The 19818-nt window shown below is 38.8% G+C and overlaps 1 protein-coding gene across 1 annotated transcript in view; it reads left to right on the top strand.

Annotated features, from left to right (window-relative positions):
• gnas (GNAS complex locus) overlaps nucleotides 1-19818 on the top strand; it is a 43320-nt gene that overhangs the window by 9713 nt on the left and 13789 nt on the right. Inside the window, exons 3-6 of the mRNA XM_038294038.1 lie at nucleotides 4209-4281; nucleotides 10936-10990; nucleotides 11128-11247; nucleotides 19705-19802. Coding sequence (XP_038149966.1) covers nucleotides 4209-4281; nucleotides 10936-10990; nucleotides 11128-11247; nucleotides 19705-19802 — 346 coding nt within the window. The remainder of the gene's footprint in view (nucleotides 1-4208; nucleotides 4282-10935; nucleotides 10991-11127; nucleotides 11248-19704; nucleotides 19803-19818) is intronic.

Here is a 19818-nt window from a genome sequence, read left to right as displayed (position 1 = left end):
ACGCTCCGCTGCTCCTCTCCCAAATTTTAGCTGACCGCAGACAGTGCCGCAGACAGGAGGCCGACTTGTTTTGTTTTTATGACCGAAATTACGGAAAACAACTCGCAAAGTTTGGCCCTCTAGAAGAGCGAGGTGCGCGAGAACGCTGGGGGCCTTTTTCCACCTGGATCTCCGCTCTTTTTGGCCCTCATGTCCCTCCGTCGTCGGACTAAACACGCCCCCACTTCCTCACCGCCTTGGCCGTATCTAGACCCACAGTGTGTAGCACAGACCACGCTTCAATATTGAGCATAAATCACAAATGTCTGTGTCAAGCTTACTGCAACACACTGCTGTAAGAGTATAACCAGGAAGCGAGGTAGGAGAGCAAAATAGGTTTAGCACCACCGCAGCACGGGAGGTGAATTACGCCCAGGAGCAAATGGATAAAAAGAGACCGGAAGGGAAAAAAATGAATCGATTCTCTTGCGGAGGTATCGATGCATTGTATCGTCGGCTGTTGGATCAATGCATCGATACAAAACGATTATTATTTACACCCCTATTTACTACGCTGCTGAATCATTAGCAAAAAGCGATATACTGTTTTGAATTGAACAGTATCTGAATTCTGAAAATATTTTTCAAACATCCAGAAAACTGTCAGAAAAATCTTTGAAATTGTTTTGAAAACTCTGATAAAAAAAAAAAAAAAACTACTTTATAAATATGTCGCAGGGGTTTGTTGTTGTTGTTTTTCTGCAGTCAGCTTCAGATAAAGATAAAGCAACACAGTACATAAACCTAAATAGGACAAGACCTAATATACAATAAAGGTTAATCATACTGGTTTAATCACACTCCTTTTTTTTATATATATAGAGATAGATAGATTGATAATATTAAATGTATTTGTACAAACAAGTTTGCATTGCTAATAACAGAAGTTTTCAGAGAGGAAGTTGTGGTGACTTTAGGACAGTGGGACAAAACCCACATGAAAGTCAAAACAGTGTGTGCTGTTAAAGGTGGTTCCCCTTTTTTCTTTTTATAGTAAATTCTTTGTAGACATCCAGGGTGCTTTTAGCCTCCCCTGATATATTATGTTATATTGGTTTTCTTTACTACAAACATGGAGGTTCAGCAGATTGTAGCTGAAATGAGGTTTAGGAGGAAGAACTTATGGCATGCAAGTTTCCATAGTCTGCATCCAATATTTTATCTGATCAAAACATTTATATTTTAAAACCTCTTTAAAAAGGATGTTTCTCCTGAATGTTGGACTCTGCCAAAAATACTATTAAAAAACCATGTGTGGGGTCAATTCCTTAGCTAAGACTAAATGCTTTGTACTTAAAGATATATAGTCTTGTTTTGCAGTTAAAGTAGGAATGAATCCCCTGAATCTCTAGTTATTGTCATATCATCCCTTCTTTTTTCTGTATCCATAACCGATAAGCAGTGACAGACACACACAGCATACCAAGGAATTCATTAGCCCCTCTTTTCTAACATTTTCTGTATAGATTGTGGTTTTAGTTATTATTTTGGCAAAAGTCCATTCCCACAGTCTCAGGGCGCCGGCGTTAGCTATGGTCCTGATATTCTTAAAATATTTACAGCTGAAATATTTTATTTTAAACATAAAGGAACTAAAGCTTTTAATTTCTACTGAAATTTTAACCTTTTTCTTGCTGCTGATTTTCGATTATTTTTCTACCCAATAAGATTCATTACCCACTAATATTAGCCAGAAACCATAGCAGTTATTCCATGTGGTTCTTTTTTAGGGACTGCGTCTTATAGACTACCTCAATCATTAGATGGTGATTAAAAACTGACATAATTTTCATTGACTCCTGGATAAGAGTTGAAATGTTTTCAGAAAAACTGAGTGAAAGTTTGGTTGGCTCCAATTTATGCCTGTTTTGTGGTTGTCATTAACCGAATGACTGGGAATTTGCGCAGGCTGTTTCTTAACTTTCTTTTTCTGTATATGATGCGCTTATTTTAGTAGGATAAGAGTTAGCCACATATCACAATGAAAAGAAAACTTTCTAACTTTCTCTGAAAGTCAGAAGCTTTTATGGCTGTTTTAGTTTGATAAGCAGCTCTCATTGGTCTCATTGGGCAGGTCAGATTTCAAGCCTGGTCTGACACAGGTTTTTTTTTTTTTTTTTTTTTGTGGAAAAAATTAATCTTAATCTTACAGTGGAAAAATTGTCACGACTAGTAGCATACTTTGGAAGTTGGGAGAAAGAAGAACATGTAAAAAAAAAATGCATTAGAGCAATTATAAACGAACTTGACCAGGCTTAAATATATGAATTCTGAGAATATAATAAAAAAAAATTTATAAAACAGTGTTTCGGGTTATGTATAAATATTATTACGCTTATTTATTTTGCAGAAGATCATTTACAATAGTATTATGCAGACTGACAGCAGCAAAAAAATGTTTTGGTCATTATTTAATAACTTTATTCCCCATGGTCATTTTAGAGTAATATATTTCAGTCTGATTGTGCATAATAAATGATCATTCAAGCATGAAAACTAAGCATGGACCATACTTAAAGCACATTAGATGTTGAAAATGAAACCTAAATACATTGGGCTGGTACTTATGCAAATTATGCAGCCTATTCCTCATGTAGCTTTGCTTTCTGCAAGGTTGACATGCCGTGCAGGAGCTGCTAGTTTCATTCTGACAGCAGATACACTTTCAATAATCGGGGACCTGTCAGTAGAGATGCAGCTACCAGGACCACATAGCTTCGGTTTGAGTTTGTTGTCAAACAGATGCAGAACACTCAAACTGCCGTGTCTTTCGGTGGTAGCTTTTTCTGTCATGATGTTATTTTCTGGTTTGTTTTTATTAAAGAAGCAACACACTCCTCTCTTGTCATGAATCTTTTATTTTAGTCTTTTCAATCATAGGGATTTTGAGAGATATTTAAAACAAATGAGCAGTTCAGGGTCTCGTTGATCTTGGATTTGTGGGTTTCTCAGTTTCTGATGCCTTTTCTACAAATGGCTTATTCATGAAGTTAGCTTGAGGTAACTCCTTGTTCCTCTTGTCACTTTTGGTTGTTCTTTACTCTTTCATTTCTTTTACGATCAGGGATTCTGTGCAGTGAATCCTGGACAGATGAAAAAGGGCCGCTTTTACGCTGGAGCTGTTTAGGCCGCTTTAAACAGACTAGAATTCATTTCCGTAGATGGGTTGGTATGCTTCGTTTGGGCAATTCTGGAAGAATGCTTCAACTCTTCAGAGAACTCTCTGATCACTTGGAAAACGGTGGCGTTGTTCATAATATTAGGCATAGTGATGCGTCGCATACCTATGATTTCCAGATGTACATTTATGTGATTTGCTCAGAATCTCTTTAACCCTAGTAGCATATAATACTTCACATTTAATGCATAGAGGATCTTCAAACAAATTTAACAATATCAGATATTTAGCTTTATTCATATCCATGAACATTTCAGCTGAAACATTGCTCTCACTAGTAGCTGCTCCTCATGCATTCGTCCTATTTAAAGAGAGCAGTCTGAATAGGAACTGGGTTCTTAGAAAGAAACTGACCTCAGCCGATTGGTTCTCTTTTAGGGCAGCACAGAAGATCAAATTTCTATATCGGTTTTAATTTCTGCTCCAAACAATCATAGAACCAATGTCATCAACATTTACAAATTACAGCGCAGACAAATAGATCTTTATGAATAAATAAGTCAAAGCTGTAGCAGCTCTGTTTTAATAGGTTTCTTTGATATTTTCTATTTTTCTTTGGAAATGTGGAGTTTATTTTCCATGCTCTTACACAAAACCAGTACAACAGTAATATACACCTGATCAACAGCAAATGTGTGTGGTGGATTGATTTATAATTTCACTGAACTCGGATCCAGAACCGCACAGCATTCTGGGGGATGTAGGCAGAAGAAAGGATTTAGCCTCACAGCCAAACGAATCAACAAATCTTTTTCCCCTGCTCCTTAATTCTATAGGTAAAAATGTATTAATCAATAATTATCAACTGATTTTTTTACCCATATCACACAGCTTAATTTTTGTTTCTTTTAAAAAAATTTTAAAAAACCCAAAAAGATAAAAGCTCTCCCATCTGTGCGTCGTATTTTCTTTAAATGGCTTTTTAGACCCTAGTTGTATTGTGTTTTTTTGTGTGTGTTTTTGAGACTGAATGTTCTTTTCTTTATCTCAGGAGCTGGAGAATCCGGAAAGAGCACCATTGTGAAACAAATGAGGATCCTTCATGTCAACGGCTTTAATGCAGAGTGAGTATGATTAACCTTGAAGTCAGTTTACATGAATCTACTTCTTCTTTTTCTGTAAAGTAACAGAATACCATAAAAAGAAATGAATAACCAAATGGTTTATCAGAGATGTAACCTCAGTTCTCTGTATTGTTTCTAAACAAATGAAAGTTGCAGCCTCACAAAATGAGCCTAGCTCTGCTGAAGTTAACTATTTATACATGTTTCATATCCACAAAATACATAAAGGTCTCTTCTAGCAGTGGCCGGTATCACAATTTGATCTACTTTATATATCTAGATTTTATCCATCTGGCTGATTGGCATTCTGTAATACTCCCCATCTTCACACCGACACCTTCACTTTATGCCTGGTGACCTAAGGCTCGGATGCAGCTGTAAGGGTTTCAGCTCTGTTTCTAATGCTACGTTCAGACCGGACGCTGCAAAAGCAGCAAAATCGTGTCTGCTGCTTCATTTTTGCTGATTGTACCAGTTAGTTCTGACGCGCGGCTGAAGCAGCTTTGCTGCTCTGGCTGCGCGGTGCAAAAGTGGCTCTGACGCGCGTTGGGCGGAGCTTCACTATTCTTTCTCTGCCTTGCAGCTATATTTGCTGTGATCAGTGGGAATAAAGTAGTTTTAATATGTTTTTAAGTGAGAAAGTCTACCTGAAAACTTCATCAGTGCAGTCAGTTCATCCAGATTACAATCCTGCCTCCCAATGTTTTTTCTGTCGGAGCCGCTCAGACCCCCACATACCGGCGGTGCGCCGACAGAAGGAATTCCTTCATCAGCAGCCTCTGGCCGGGTCGCCTCCTCGCGGTTTACCGCGGCGGCTGGTAGGTGTTTTTCATCTAAATAATCCGATCTGCAGGCACCAGAATAATAAAAGCGAACATATTCTGCCGGCAGATGTATATATTTTAAGTAAATTATGCGTTAATAAACTGTTTAAGAGGAGTAATCAGAGCGGTCTGTGTCATCAGCGCTGTGTCTCTCTCCCTGCCAGCTCACAGATCAGCTTCTCTGATTGGTTGACGCGGCGCGTCGAGCAGCAAAAATTTAATTTTTCCATCTCGAGCAGCAGCGCGTTTGCGGCGCGTCAGATGCTTAAACGCGCCCGACGCGCTGCTTCAGCTGCTCAGAAGCGCTGCGCCTGCTGCTCAAAACGCGCCGCGGGACCTTTTGCTGCGCCTTGACGCGCGTCAACCATTGACTTTGCATGTAAACTCGCTGCTTCTGTCGCGCCAGCTGCCCCCGGTGTGAACGCAGCATAATGATTGCTGTTTAAACTGAGTAACAATCCGTATTGTTAAAAAAAAAAAAAGACAACTAGCCTGAAATTCCCCCATGAAAAGGCTGAAAGATTTCTTTCCACTGATTTGATCTTTCCTTCTCTTCAAGGCTTGGACACAATACACCACTTTGTCTATTTTCCCTTTTTTTTTTCTTTTTTTTCTCTTTTTTTTATTTACCACTTAAGGAAGCTGATCGCCCTTTTCTCCTCTTTTTTTTTTATTGTTTGTTTCAGGATCACATTCTTCAGTTTTTCTTATTTTAGTGAGCTGAAAAGGAATGTGAGGTTTTTGCGTGTCAGTGACTAAGCTTAGGTTGGTCTGGTGGATGTCATGTATTGGCCGGGACAGAAGCATCTTTGCAAGGTTAGACTAGAAAATCAGCAGCTTAGGCAGAGTAGAGCATATGACCCAGTGTGTGACTCCACAACACTGAACAGTTTGTGTGTGTTTGTGTATAAGACTGTTTTATAAAAATAGTACATCTCTGTCCATGTTCTGTGTAAAAATCGGTGTCTTTATGTTGGACAAGCTCGGCTACAACGAAACTTGGACATCTGACAATAGATAATGTTTTCTGCATGGCTAAAATAGAAAATAAACTGGAGCACCTTCATGTAAGTTTGATGATGCGTGAGAGTTGGATTGCATGGGTCAACTGTGTAGCATAAAGAAAAAGACCAAAACAGCAGATACTGATGGGTGATCACATGACTGCCATAGTAATAGGTTTTAATTAGCAGAGATCCCCCAACGCCATATTAACATGGCTGATTTAGGACCTGAAATGTTTAGGGGTTGCTAACAGTGCAGGATTTGGGATGAATGGAGGGAGTGTAGTGATAGGCTCTAACCTCAAGATTTGCAATTTCATTATTTTCAGTTGACACATTGGAAAATTCAAAGAAGTGGATTAAATGCAGTTACTACGGGATGTTTATTGATATTATAAATCACACCTTTTTATATAACCTGTGTCCTGAAGTAGCCTGTTTTTAAATTTGTATATATTGTTTCTAAGATGTTCTTGATTGTGGGATTGCTGTGACATGCAGTGACAGTTATATAGTTACCAATGAACAACTTCTAAAAATTAATGAAGCAGGTTTTCAATTATCAATTTTATCGTTATCATGACTGTACCACAATATGTGACAATATGTTCTGGTAATATCGCCCAGCCCTAGCTATGAGTAATTGTTGAGCTCCAAAGGAAATCATTGATAGATATATTGTTTTTAATTAAAATTACAAAGTCAGGCAACCAGGAAGTATTTTCCACACAGCACTAAGCTTCCCTCTGTTGTTGAACCTACATATTTTGACACAACTTCCGTCTAAAATGCAAGAATTTATTCACAAAACCAAAATGCTAGACAAGAAACTCGTTAACTAAGCTAGTAACATTCAGCTAGACTGCCCATTAAAAAGTGAAGGAATAAAGAAGGCTTATAATGGTTAATAATAAAACTGAAACATAATAACCAAAGAAAGTGATGCAGTAAAATCACACATCAGTGTTTGAGTTATGTTATTGAACCATGGTTAGTTGTCATAAACTAGAAGAGAGGCCAATTTAGCTGCTGCTAAGTTTTGAAATAACCAGCTCACAACACAAAGCCGAAAGAAAACACTACTTTAAAAATAAGTTTTACTTAAATAAAAATAACATTTCTTAATTTGGTGTTAATGAGGCACAGGAAGTGATAACAAGATAAGTAATAAACAGCATGTTTAATTAAAACTAGGTGCTTATTAATAGGTAAGTTAAATAATTTAAATGTTCTTTAAAGGTAATTTTTCACAAAGTGCTGTTTTTATTATAATGATATAAAAACCTCCTGTTTTTTATCTGTTGATGTTTGAGGAAAAGTGCAACAGGTTGAATATCGGGCAAATTAAAGGGATACAGATGATGACATCTTGCAGTCTAACTGTAAACCAGACAAAAACTGTTCGGTTGAAAAACGGATGTCAAAAACCCTATGATGATCAAATGTTGGAAGAACTGAGCTACAGGCAGTATGATGATCAGGTTTTGCTGCTGATAGCGGGGAGTATGCTTCTGCAGCTGATCAGACAAATATGATTGCAGCTGGATGGCAACACCATACAAACCAATCCTAAAACGTCTAATAAAAAATAAAACAAGGAGCAGAGACACCGAGGCCTACAGCCTCACACTCAATACTGCACAGTTTACACACACACACACAGTCATGTGATTTCTAATGACTATCGGGTTGAAAACGTAAACAAGGCCGCCTCAATCTCCCTTCTAACCCGATAAAATTCACCCCTCCCTCCTCCTTTCAGCGCCCCCCTCTGTTTATCAGTGCACAGTGACCTCACAGGTGGCTTGTCTTAGAAAATTTAAATATTTTTTTTTTCCTCCAATAAAACTGATGACAGCGAAACTGGAAACAAAATGTTGAATGTCTGGTATGTGAGCGTGAGCAGAGAGGGCTGCAGCCTTATTACCAGTTAGTGTCACTTTAGGCTTAATCGTGGAGATTTATTGGTTTTTATGTTGTTGTTTTTGTTCAGCTTCTATAAAGAGTCTGAAATTATTTTATCTTTCAGGTTAAATACACAATCTTTTCTTTACTGTTTTTAGTTTCTTTATAGGATGTTATAGTTTCACTGGTTTTGCTTTTATATTTTCTGTTTATGTCCACCTCCTTTCTGTAAATGGATCCGACCTTAACAGTACATGGAGCCATCATAAATACAATACCCTGTTGTCTTGGCAGGCTCAAGGTGAAAGACGGACAAACTGGCCCACTGGTCTCCTTTTATTAGAAACATTTCTATCACACCGAGTCCCAAACGTCTCGTACACACAGCTATCATTCACATTGCACAGACATAATTTCTGAACCACGCGTGGCGATGAAGGTCTGTTTAGCCTTCCAGATCAAAAACAAACTCTTTGCCATGCTGTAGTGGGATCTGTCAGCTCCTTCTTCCCAATGTTTTTCTTTTTTTATGCTTTTGCTCAAATTCTCTTGATTTTAAAGTTCAACAGATCAGTTTTTCTTGTCAGTATTCCAACCAATTTAGGTTTTACACAAACAATTTTAGTTGGGAGTCTTCTGTAGAGGGTGCAGCATGTTTAGTGTTAGTAGAGATACAGTGAATTGTTTGCAATAGTAAAAGAAAATAATTTGCAAATGTTAGAGGCATATGTGACATACTCATAAAAGAACTAGAAGTAGAACTTATAGAAAAAATCTATTGTATTACTGTTTATTTTTATAACAAATAGGAACACTGGTGCAAGAAGCAGATGTTGGCTGGTTTGTTGAGCTGTTTATATGCTACAAAATTCATGGGATGAATGGTTTTCATTTTGAATTGGCTTTAATTTGTGAATTGGTTCATATTTTTTAATATCCAGTAAAAATTTAGAAATTGAATCAATTTGAATCACTTTACTTTTGAGTCTCAGTTTTTTTCTTCATGATCCATTAAATTTCTTTGAGTCTTAAGCATCTTTCGCACTGAATTTAGCGGGTTAACAAGGGTTTTTCAAACACGGGTCACTATGTTAATAATTGGCATGTGGCTCCCTTCCCTTTGGCGAAAAGCTGAGTCTGACCCCGTCTGGCAAGCTGTGTGGCCCCCACCCCCCACCTTTGCGTGTCCTGCGACACCATCACTCTGGGTTATGATGTCATCAATTTGACAGAAATCAGGAAAGTAAACAATGGAGCAGCAGAGAATGGAGCCTCTCACCAGTGCTGCCCCATGTTTATCGAATGCAAGCAGAGTTGTTTTCGCTTGTTATATCAGACATGACTGGCGCGATGTTGTGATGTACACTATATTGCCAAAAGTATTTGCTCACCTGCCTTGACTCACATATGAGCTTAAGTGACATCCCGTTCCTAATCCATAGGGTTCAATATGACGTCGGTCCACCCTTTGCAGCTAGAACAGCTTCAACTCTTCTGGGAAGGCTGTCCACAAGGTTTAGGAGTGTGTTTATGGGAATTTTTGACCATTCTTCCAGAAGCGCATTTGTGAGGTCGCACACTGATGTTGGACGAGAAGGCCTGGCTCTCAGTCTCCGCTCTAATTCATCCCAAAGGTGTTCTATCGGGTTGAGGTCAGGACTCTGTGCAGGCCAGTCAAGTTCATCCACACCAGACTCTGTCATCCATGTCTTTATGGACCTTGCTTTGTGCACTGGTGCACAGTCATGTTGGAAGAGGAAGGGGCCAGCTCCAAACTGTTCCCACAAAGTTGGGAGCATGGAATTGTCCAAAATGTCTTGGTATGCTGAAGCATTCAGAGTTCCTTTCACTGGAACTAAGGGGCCAAGCCCAGCTCCTGAAAAACAACCTCACACCATAATCCCCCCTCCACCAAACTTTACACTTGGCACAATGCAGTCAGACAAGTACCGTTCTCCTGGCAACCGCCAAACCCAGACCCGTCCATCAGATTGCCAGATGGAGAAGCGCGATTCGTCACTCCAGAGAACGCGTCTCCACTGCTCTAGAGTCCAGTGGCGGCGTGCTTTACACCACCGCATCCGACGCTTTGCATTGCACTTGGTGATGTATGGCTTGGATGCAGCTGCTCGACCATGGAAACCCATTCCATGAAGCTCTCTGCGCACTGTTCTTGAGCTAATCTGAAGGCCACATGAAGTTTGGAGGTCTGTAGTGATTGACTCTGCAGAAAGTTGGCGACCTCTTCGCACTATGCGCGTCAGCATCCGCTGACCCCGCTCCGTCAGTTTACGTGGCCTACCTCTTCGTGGCTGAGTTGCTGTCGTTCCCAAACACTTCCATTTTCTTATAATACAGCTGACAGTTGACTGTGGAATATTTAGGAGCGAGGAAATTTCACGACTGGATTTGTTGCACAGGTGGCATCCTATCACAGTTCCACGCTGGAATTCACTGAGCTCCTGAGAGCGACCCATTCTTTCACAAATGTTTGTAAAAACAGTCTGCATGCCTAGGTGCTTGAATTTATACACCTGTGGCCATGGAAGTGATTGGAACACCTGATTCCAATAATTTGGATGGGTGAGCAAATACTTTTGGCAATATAGTGTATGTTAATTGCACTCAGTGGGGTCTCTTAATGGGTCGACACGGGTCTGTTGTTCCCAGATCAGAGACTATTTATTTTAACCCAGGTCGCTTGCCGTGTCATTTGACATGGGTCAGTGAGCCGTTCCCACTAAAAGCCAATTGTTTGTGGGTTTAAATGTGTTTTTTGTTCCAGTGGGAAAGAGGTAATAGCTGAAAATATTAATTGAATAGCATTTATTTTTATCCAATATGGAGGGTCCAACATTTAACATTTTGCAGTTCGTTTCTTTTTTGATGTAATGTTTCTATTTTTTTTTTGTTTGTTTCAGGGAAAAGAAACAGAAAATTCAGGACATTAAGAACAACATTAAAGAGGCTATTGAGGTATGTATTTGGTTGAAATTCGCTGAAGACGGTTAGTAGCATTAACTAAAGTCGTCTTGTCTCCTATGTGTAAAAATCTTCATAATCTGATGTTTTCTTTCTTGTTTTCACTATGGATTTGTTTGTGGTTTCAACAGACCATTGTAACAGCTATGAGCACACTTACACCACCAGTGCAGCTGGCCTGTCCGGAAAACCAGTACAGGATTGACTATGTCCTCAACCTCATCAACCAGAAAGACTTCGACTTTCCATCAGTGAGTATACTAGCGCCTGCTACCGTCGTGTATCAGTTGTGTTGATAATCAAAGATGTCTCATGGGAAAATGGAGCTGCAGTTTGCCAGTGTGTAAACAGAGAGGCATCAATCTGGGGATTTGTTGACAGATTGTTTGGGATTCTATCAAATCTTTTACCAAAAATGTAGCTTTAACTGCTTTTTATTTCCTCTTTTATAATTATAGCACATAAAGGTATAACAATAGCATTCAAATGAATTTTGTTTTCATCTTTATGCCATAAGCTATTAATTTTTATGGCAGGAATAGAGATGACATCATACCCTGTGTTTGACAGCAGTCGGTGGAAAAAAAGGCTTTACTGATGTTATATGGGTAGTAGCATTAATATAAGCGGTTAGAGATAAATCAAACAAATTTTGCTTTGGTCAGCCTTCCTGTTGTTTGCTAAAAGTCCCACTCTTTCTATTGCAGCTTTAAAGAACTCTGGTATCTTTAAACATGTCAGTTTGTCTTCTTTTTTTTTCTCATTTCTAGGTTCTTGCTTTCATTAGTTTGGCCCCCACTGATACCTGCTGCCAACAAAAACTGTTGCTGCTAAATTATATTAGTGAAGTTTTTAGTTTGTTTGTTTTTTAGACCCAGTCCTTCAGTGCTGCAATCCTGCAATTTCAAAATGCATCTATCTGACTTACCTGAACTAGATGAATAGCTCAATTCCAGGCCTTTGCAGGGCTGAATGAAATGCTGATGAGGGAATTCAGGTTATTTGTTGCTGGTTTGTTGGAGAAGTGATTGATCTACAAGATAATATGGCTTAGCAGCCTTGTTTACCTAGTCACCTCTCTGGAGGAATCGAACTGAAACATTCCAGTTAAATGCTATTTTTTTTTTTTACAATTCTAATTCAATGGCAGCTTTAACCATTTAACTTGCAACTTTATCAATTTTTTGTTTATAAGGAACGGGCACGTGACGTCACACGTTGCGCGGCAGCCATATTGAAAGCTGGTCAGCCCATTGTTTACACTTCGACTTCGCGCCTGTAAGGACTTGCTTTCTTCTGCTAGTAGTTTGCTTAGTTTTTTGCCGTTTCATTTTACCTCTGCTGTCGTTATGGTCACCCGTTGCTGTGTCGTAGGGTGTAGTAGCACAAGCTGTGACTGGATGGGGAAAAAAAATCCCAAATGGATTGTCTTTTTACCGTTTTCCAACCTGGAGGCGTCTCAATGGAAAACAAATGTCCTCCATAACAAAGAGTCGCCGGCTAGCATGGGTCGCTGCTGTAAGACGGCCAAATATAACTTTCAACTCAATCCCAGTGTCCATGAGAGTGTGTTCCCGGCATTTTCATTCTGGTAAGTTACAGAACATACTTACCTTGGCTCTGATGACTGTGTTCTCATTCGGTTTGATTACTTCCATGTCGTGAACTTTTCCATCTGTCAGCTGTTTGTAAGCCTCTAGCGACTTGTAGCAGCGAAATTCTTCATGCGTGCAGGCACTGACGCCACACACTAGATAGGAAAATATGTCCTCCCTCGCAAACGGCGGTAGAAATTCTTCCCCAACGCACCAGTCCTTGCTTGCTACTTCGTAGGGATCAAGTCCGTTTATGAAGCCCATCTTTTGCAGAAAACGGTCCCTGGCTTCCCTCTGCAGTGTTTCTCGGTATATTCCGCATCCTTTCTTCGCTTTTAACATCACTGTTTACTCGTCTTTGTGCTTTCTCTGTGCTGTTTTAGGTCTTTGTTTACCGTAGCAACTAGCTGTCAATATGGCGGCGTACCCAGAATGCAACGCGCTGTGCCCGTCCCCTATTTTGTTGGTGGCTGCAGGAATTGGCTCTAAAGTTCTGTTTGACATCATCTTTGCTCACATCAGTAAATCTGTCCTTCGGAAGCCTTAGGTATTACCAGCTGTGTTTTTGTTTCAGCAGTAGTCCCAGTTTACCTGACAGTCCCAGAACACAGGTGTTGAGGCGGGGCAGTCTGCCACCGCTGCTGAGGTGTTCCCCACAGGTAGCCTCTACAGTGTTGCCATTAACTTAATATCGACTCTAGAGACTGAACCACAGACATAATCCTGAATCCAGGGCCACCTTTGGGGCCAAACTTAATTAAATTTTCAGTCTCACCTTTGGGGGGATGTTGTTTTTAATGCAGTTGTTGAGCCATTTGCTCAGCTGTCACCAGAACGCTGTGTTCACAGGAGGGATGTGTCTGCAAACCTTATTGTTATCAAACCTTCATTTTTATAGACTTTAAATACTGGAAATGTGGGTTACCTGGAATTTGTTTGCCACCTTTCTGCAGAGTAGCCTTGTTGCTTTCATGCACTTTTCATGCCCTGTCTTGTTTGTTGATATAAGTTTAGTTTTTGTTTAAAACATTCATTCTTTCAAGTAGTCATAAGGTTTTTTTATTTACTGTAGAAGTCCATTACGGACAGGCTGAGAAGAAAATACAGTTTTAGTTTATTCTAGTTCCAAGATGTTTTGGGAAGGCGTGTTTTCTGATAAAGGATTAATTAAGTGGGTACACTTTATTTGGTGTAAAATAAAAATATACAATATCACTGAAGTGGAGCTGCATAACATTACAAAAATTATACATTTCATATTACAGTTGAGAATAACAGGAATATTGTGATAATTATTTTACTACATCAGGTTACTACATCAGGTATGGATGAAGGGCGATGTAAGTCAGTCAGTCCATGTCTCTATTGTTGACGGCCTGTTTCAAACTTGATTATTTACTTGACAAATCATTGTGGCGCTCTGTTAATTAAGTTGATTTATTTACGCACCTTTTTACACAAAAATGTCACGGAAAGGACACAAATGAAATTGCTTCCTATATCTTTTTTAAGTAACATTTTTAATGACTTTCATTTAATTTCATAGCTTTTCAGTCAGATGGAATTCCAGGCTTTTTATAGGCCATTTCTTTTTTATTATTTTTTTATTTTTTTTAACCCATTATTTAGAGATGGATGTAGCTTTGTCTTTGGATTCTCAACATGCTGAAGAACCCAGGGTGAGCAAGAAGATGAGTGTGATGGATCCTCCCTGCGTTCACAACCAACAAACTTCCTAGCAGACATGACGCCGAATGTCCTGCAACTGCAAAGCCTCTTTCCTTTTTTTTTCTTCCTTCTTTTTCTTTCTTCTTTTTTTTGACGGGCAATAAATGGCAGCTAGGTTAATGCCGTGCCAAAGAAATCTTTTTGTAGGGCGCCTCCAGGTGCATTGCTGCTCCCCTCAGGACACTGGCTTGTGCATCATTTCATGGGCATTACGCTGCTAGGCATAAGTTAGGCTGATGTTGGATATACGCTCTGGACTTGTTATGACTATGCTATATATATATATATATATATATATATATATATATATATATATATATATATATATGCCCAAAATTGAAAAAAAAATGCATAGAAAGTTCAGCATGTGCCAGCATTTTAGGAGATTCTGGGACGTTTGGTATATGCTGTCTAAATTGGTGACAGAGCCCTGTACTGCTGGTATTAAGTGATGCTAGTTGTACTCTCGACTTACAGAAAGCACACCTTCTGAAAATGTCCTATTTTGTCTCTTTATTCTACAGAATGTTTCCCATAATGTCTTGGGTGTTATAAAGATTTTTTGGGACAAATGTCTGATACTGTTCTTTTTGGTCAGGAGGGATTTTTGGCATTGGAACTCTCTTTTGAAAGCCTTTTCTACCCAGTCTTCTCCTCTTTTGGTTGAATTTATAAGTACTGACCTTTACTGAGGCAAATGAGGCCTGCAATGCCTTAGACAATATGCTGAGTTCTTCTCGTGATGAATTTTTGTTGTGCTCTAGAAGTGACTTCAGAAGCCTGGCCACCCTTTGGAGGGTTCTCAACTGTTCCTTGTTTACTCTATTAATGGTTAATAGGTTTTAATGCAGTATACAGAGTATTGGAAAATCCTCTATGACCCTTTCCAACCTGATGGATATGGATGGTTCATTTTCAGCTGTTCTTGAAATTCTTTAAATCAGGTCAGAATATGTTTCAGTTTAGATCTTTTGGTCTATTTCAATTCATCTTAGGCTCTTATGTGATTTATTTATTTTCAAGGTATCCAAAACTGCTTAATGTTTCTCTCTTTGATTGTTTTTGTTACGGTATTTAATGTTAATGGTATTCAATAAGGTAATAAAGAAAATAATTCATTAATATGGGAGAATCTCTCTATCAGTGTGCCTCAAAACTAACTCAAATGAGTCGGGTTAACCAGTTGGTTTATGAGTTTAATGGGATGAAGGCACAAAGCTTTTGCTCTGATCCTTAGTGATATATTGCCCATAGGCTGATGATCTTTTTTTGCATATTGCAAACTTGTGTTTAACCACAGAATGCCCCTCTGCTTCCCCTTCTCCTGCTCTTAGATCGAGCTGTTGGGAAGCAATTATTTATCACCATTCATCATCGGTCGTCAGTTGGCTTTACCCGTTTGGTTCGTTGACTTGTTTTTGACGAGCGCTGCATAGTTTCCACATTACAAAACAGGATGGCGAAAGTGTGTTTTGCATGTCACTGGAATTTGTATCGACGGTTGTGTGTAGGCGTGCAAAGAGAGCTGTGTATTTGTTAGTTCCAGTTGTAGGGTAACATCACCCCATCAAGTCCAATGTATTCAGTTATGCCGTTTCTCAATTCACTACAACATGAGTACGGACTCATGTCCTCGCCAAGTATGTTCTTGAGAAGAACACAGGAAAGTGGACTTGGTGAGAATGGGAACATGCAGCATTAATATGGGCCAATCGAGTAGAAGCGTACTCATGACATCACGAGTAAGCTGTATTTCACCTCCTGTTATTAAGAGTCTCTAGATAATAATAAATTATTACTTTTTTTTTATTTAGTGGGGAAATAATTATTAATACAGTCAGATAAACACAAACCAAATGGACATTTTGCCAAATAAAACAAAAAAATCGCCATCAGATCCAGCGGTCCTTCACACACTGCTATGCTGAGAGAGGGCTGCTGCAGACGGGCTGCGGGTAGCCCTGGCTGTCGTTAGCCTCGGACCTCCACTGGTTCCAGCGGTCCTCTCTACTTCGGAAATAATTTTTTTAATTACACATTCAATCAGTAAATGGACCACATAGTGAAGCTTTAAAGTATAATATTCTCGCCTCAAATTATCTTAAAACATACTTTTATTGAAAAACAGCAACAAAAAAGATAGCTTTTAACTTCCAGTGGAGCGCTCCATTGAAAGCTGCTGCTGCCGCCGCAGTGCATGCTGGGACAGCTGTCAATCTCAAGAACGGACAAGTCTGCTCTGATGCATACTTGATAAAGAGGGCGGGGCTAGAACAACATCCGAGGACTCTTGTCTGTTCTCGGCCTGCTGTTTTTGTGAATTGGAACAGTACTAGGGCTGAGGTTGATGACCTTTGACGAGCACATGAGAACGCACAAGTACACAATATTGAGAAATGGCCTTAGTCTTGGTGGAGTGGTGAAGCTATGGAAGGAAATGTTTAGATTTGATCAGAGTTCCGCTTGGTGCAAAGGGATTGGTCAGTATGTGAAGAGGTGGGATTATGTGGCACCATGGATGCATGGTGTGCATCAGATTATGCATTTAGAAGGAATTTAGCTTCAGGTAGGGCCTCTAATCCGGATCTGATCATGTGGAAGTGTGTACCTGATTTTCATATTAGGCAAAATATCTTTAATGATCAGAAAATATGCATATTTTATTTTTTCTAGGGTATCTGTACTGTGAAAACTGTGCTAAAACATTTTGAATTGAACTTTATTGATCTTTAATTGGAGAAATATACCTCTGCATTTAACCCATCCCCTTTGAGAGCAGTCGGCTGCGATCGCAGCAGTGTGGGGTTAAGGGTCATGGTCATGCTCAGAGACCGAGAGTGGCAGTGGCTAAGTGGCTCGAACTCAGAACCTCAGGATTCCAAGCTTTATGCCCCTACCTACTAGGCCATCACTCCCACGTAGATGACTGTGTGTTTTAGAGACTGGCAGGGCAATTAATATGATTTACAATTTGACAAATCTAGCGAGGTTCAATCCTTATTTCTCAGTCTCCACTTTCTCATCTGTTATTTTAATTCTTCCATCACTGCCTGTGACTTGTGTTGTCGGCAGGCCTTCATCTATGTCCAAACAGCTGAATAAACTGTATTATTGCCCCTGGAGGAGAAAGGCTATTAGAACATTAGCAATGTTAATTCTGAATCCACCAATAATTACCAACTTATGATTTCAGTGTATTTTCTTTTTGACTTTTTAACAAATGCTTTTCTTCAAAACGAAAACCTTAGTTGCTAAACAGAAAAACACTCAAACAGAAAACAGAGCTGGTATTTTACTTTTGAATTTGCCATTTTCTTCATATGAATTTCATTGAAGACTCTACAGTTTAACACCGCTGCTTTAGTTGGAAGCCACTTCCTGATGTGTTCTTCATTTTGGAATCAAAAAATAATACAAATACAATACTAATTACCCTCCGATTAAGGCTGTAAGGTTTACTGAGATTCTTTCAATCAGCAGCTCCTTCACTCGCTCTCTGGATTTCTGTCAGATTTGTCAACTACTTTCCTCTACACCCCCATTACTAGATTTTATAAGGTGTGTTTAATATGTGGGGGGAATTGCCTTATATAACATTTACATAATGACTCTTTTCAGGGGCAGATTGAGACTCTGCTACGGCGTTAACGTCTTCTAGCATGTTTTATTGGGATTTTAACCTCTTTAATATCGGTCATTAAGTGTTTCCTTAGGTTTTGTGTTTTGTTTTTTCAAAGAAATTGTGTGATTAGAGATCTAATCTTTTCTAATGTAATTATTTTCTCTTACAGACGCATATTTTGAATTTGTGATGTAATGCCTTTTTTCCCCAAGAGGAAATGATACAGGAACTGGACTTTAGTTTGCTTTATTCTTGCAGATGTAGCACTCTCATAAATTACTAAAGTTTTTGACATACTTGGTGTATTTATAACAAAAAAAACCACAGTTAAACCATCGAATCGTTTAACCTCATTTGAATTAAACTAAGAAGTTTGTCTCCCATTGGTAAAGTAGAATGTTGGCGTTTTGTTTTTATTTAGGGGTTGAATCCTTCGGAAGGCCAAGAAAACTGAATTAAAAAAGTTTCCTATATGGAAAAAGAACATTTGCAAAGCATTGATGAAAATTTGATTTCCTTTCTTCCTCAATGAGAAATTGTGTTGAGGTATTAAAAAACACCTCAGATTAACAGATTAACAGATTATCGATTTATGTATACAGTTCAGATGAATTATATCAAAGCTTTAACAGATTAACTTTAATGAAATAATTCAGACACATTGATTAAATAATTTCCTGTCTAAACTCTGCAGATAATCTCTGATCAATGATTTTGCAGAATTCATTCCTGGATGAGCAGAAAGCGACAATCACCTGCATCCAGTTTATGGCTCAAGATAATCTCTGTCATCCTCACTCCAACACGTCAGTTAGCCTAAAAATGAGGAGGGTCAACTCATTTAAAAAAGGATAATTTGTGTTAAGAGCTAAAGAAGTATTGTTTCATAAGGAAATAAAAAAACAAGTAATTTCACTCCTTCCCTTTTTTTGTTGTTGAATATTTTCATTTAGTAACTTAATTCACTCAATGGAAGATAGGTGTTTTTAACCCTTTATTTCTGTTACCAAAAATGATAATAATGAAAGTCAGATGTTTAAGATTAGAATATGACATCAAACCAATAAAAAAAAAGAAATTTTAATACAGAAATGCGGGCTAAATGCCTGCTTAAAGGTTATTTAAAAAGGTACATTTCATGCAACATAATGTATTTTAGTTTATTAAACATGAACATATGTAGATGATGCAGCATATATTCTAGTTGGTTTTGCAGTTATATTGTTGATGGTCTCAGTTTCTTGTTGCTCATCCAGTGCTAAACAAAAAACAAAAAAAAGCAATGTGCTTGTTTGATGCTTTTTTTTCAGTAAGTCCAAGAGTTGTAAGGTGTTTTATTTACCCTCCACCACTATTTACCCTCCCGGGCTTGCACACGGGTGTCGCCCAGGCACAACGTACATGTCGTGTGGTGTCAACAAAGACGCTGTGCACCCGCTGATCTCAGTCACACGTCATGGACAACAGACAACCTTGTCACTTTTTCTGTCTCCTTTCATATCTGTCAAATTTGGACTAAAAAGTAAACATGAAGCTCTGCCATAACATGACACTCTAAAACGGGAAGCTTTTCTGTCTTCGATGTAGATGACCCATCTATTAGTGAGCTTGGATTAAGCCAACGTAAAACTCACCAACTTCATTTTCAAAGGGATTTGATCAATTTTCAGTGGAGCAGGTCGTCCAAGTAAATCTGCTCTACGGGTGCAAATAAACATTTTAAATTCTCATGTAGTGTTTTTTTTTTTTTTTTCTCTCCCCAGGAGTTTTACGACAACGCAAAGAAGTTGTGGCAGGATGATGGGGTCCGTGCGTGCTTCGAGAGATCCAATGAGTATCAGCTAATCGACTGTGCACAATAGTGAGTAGAAACTTTG

The sequence above is a fragment of the Cyprinodon tularosa genome, unplaced genomic scaffold (assembly GCF_016077235.1).
Source record: "Cyprinodon tularosa strain WSP-4 unplaced genomic scaffold, ASM1607723v1 ctg333, whole genome shotgun sequence".
In the NCBI taxonomy this organism is placed as follows: Eukaryota; Metazoa; Chordata; class Actinopteri; order Cyprinodontiformes; family Cyprinodontidae; genus Cyprinodon; species Cyprinodon tularosa.
Note: the sequence above shows the minus strand (reverse complement) of the source record. Positions and strands in the feature narration are given on the sequence as shown.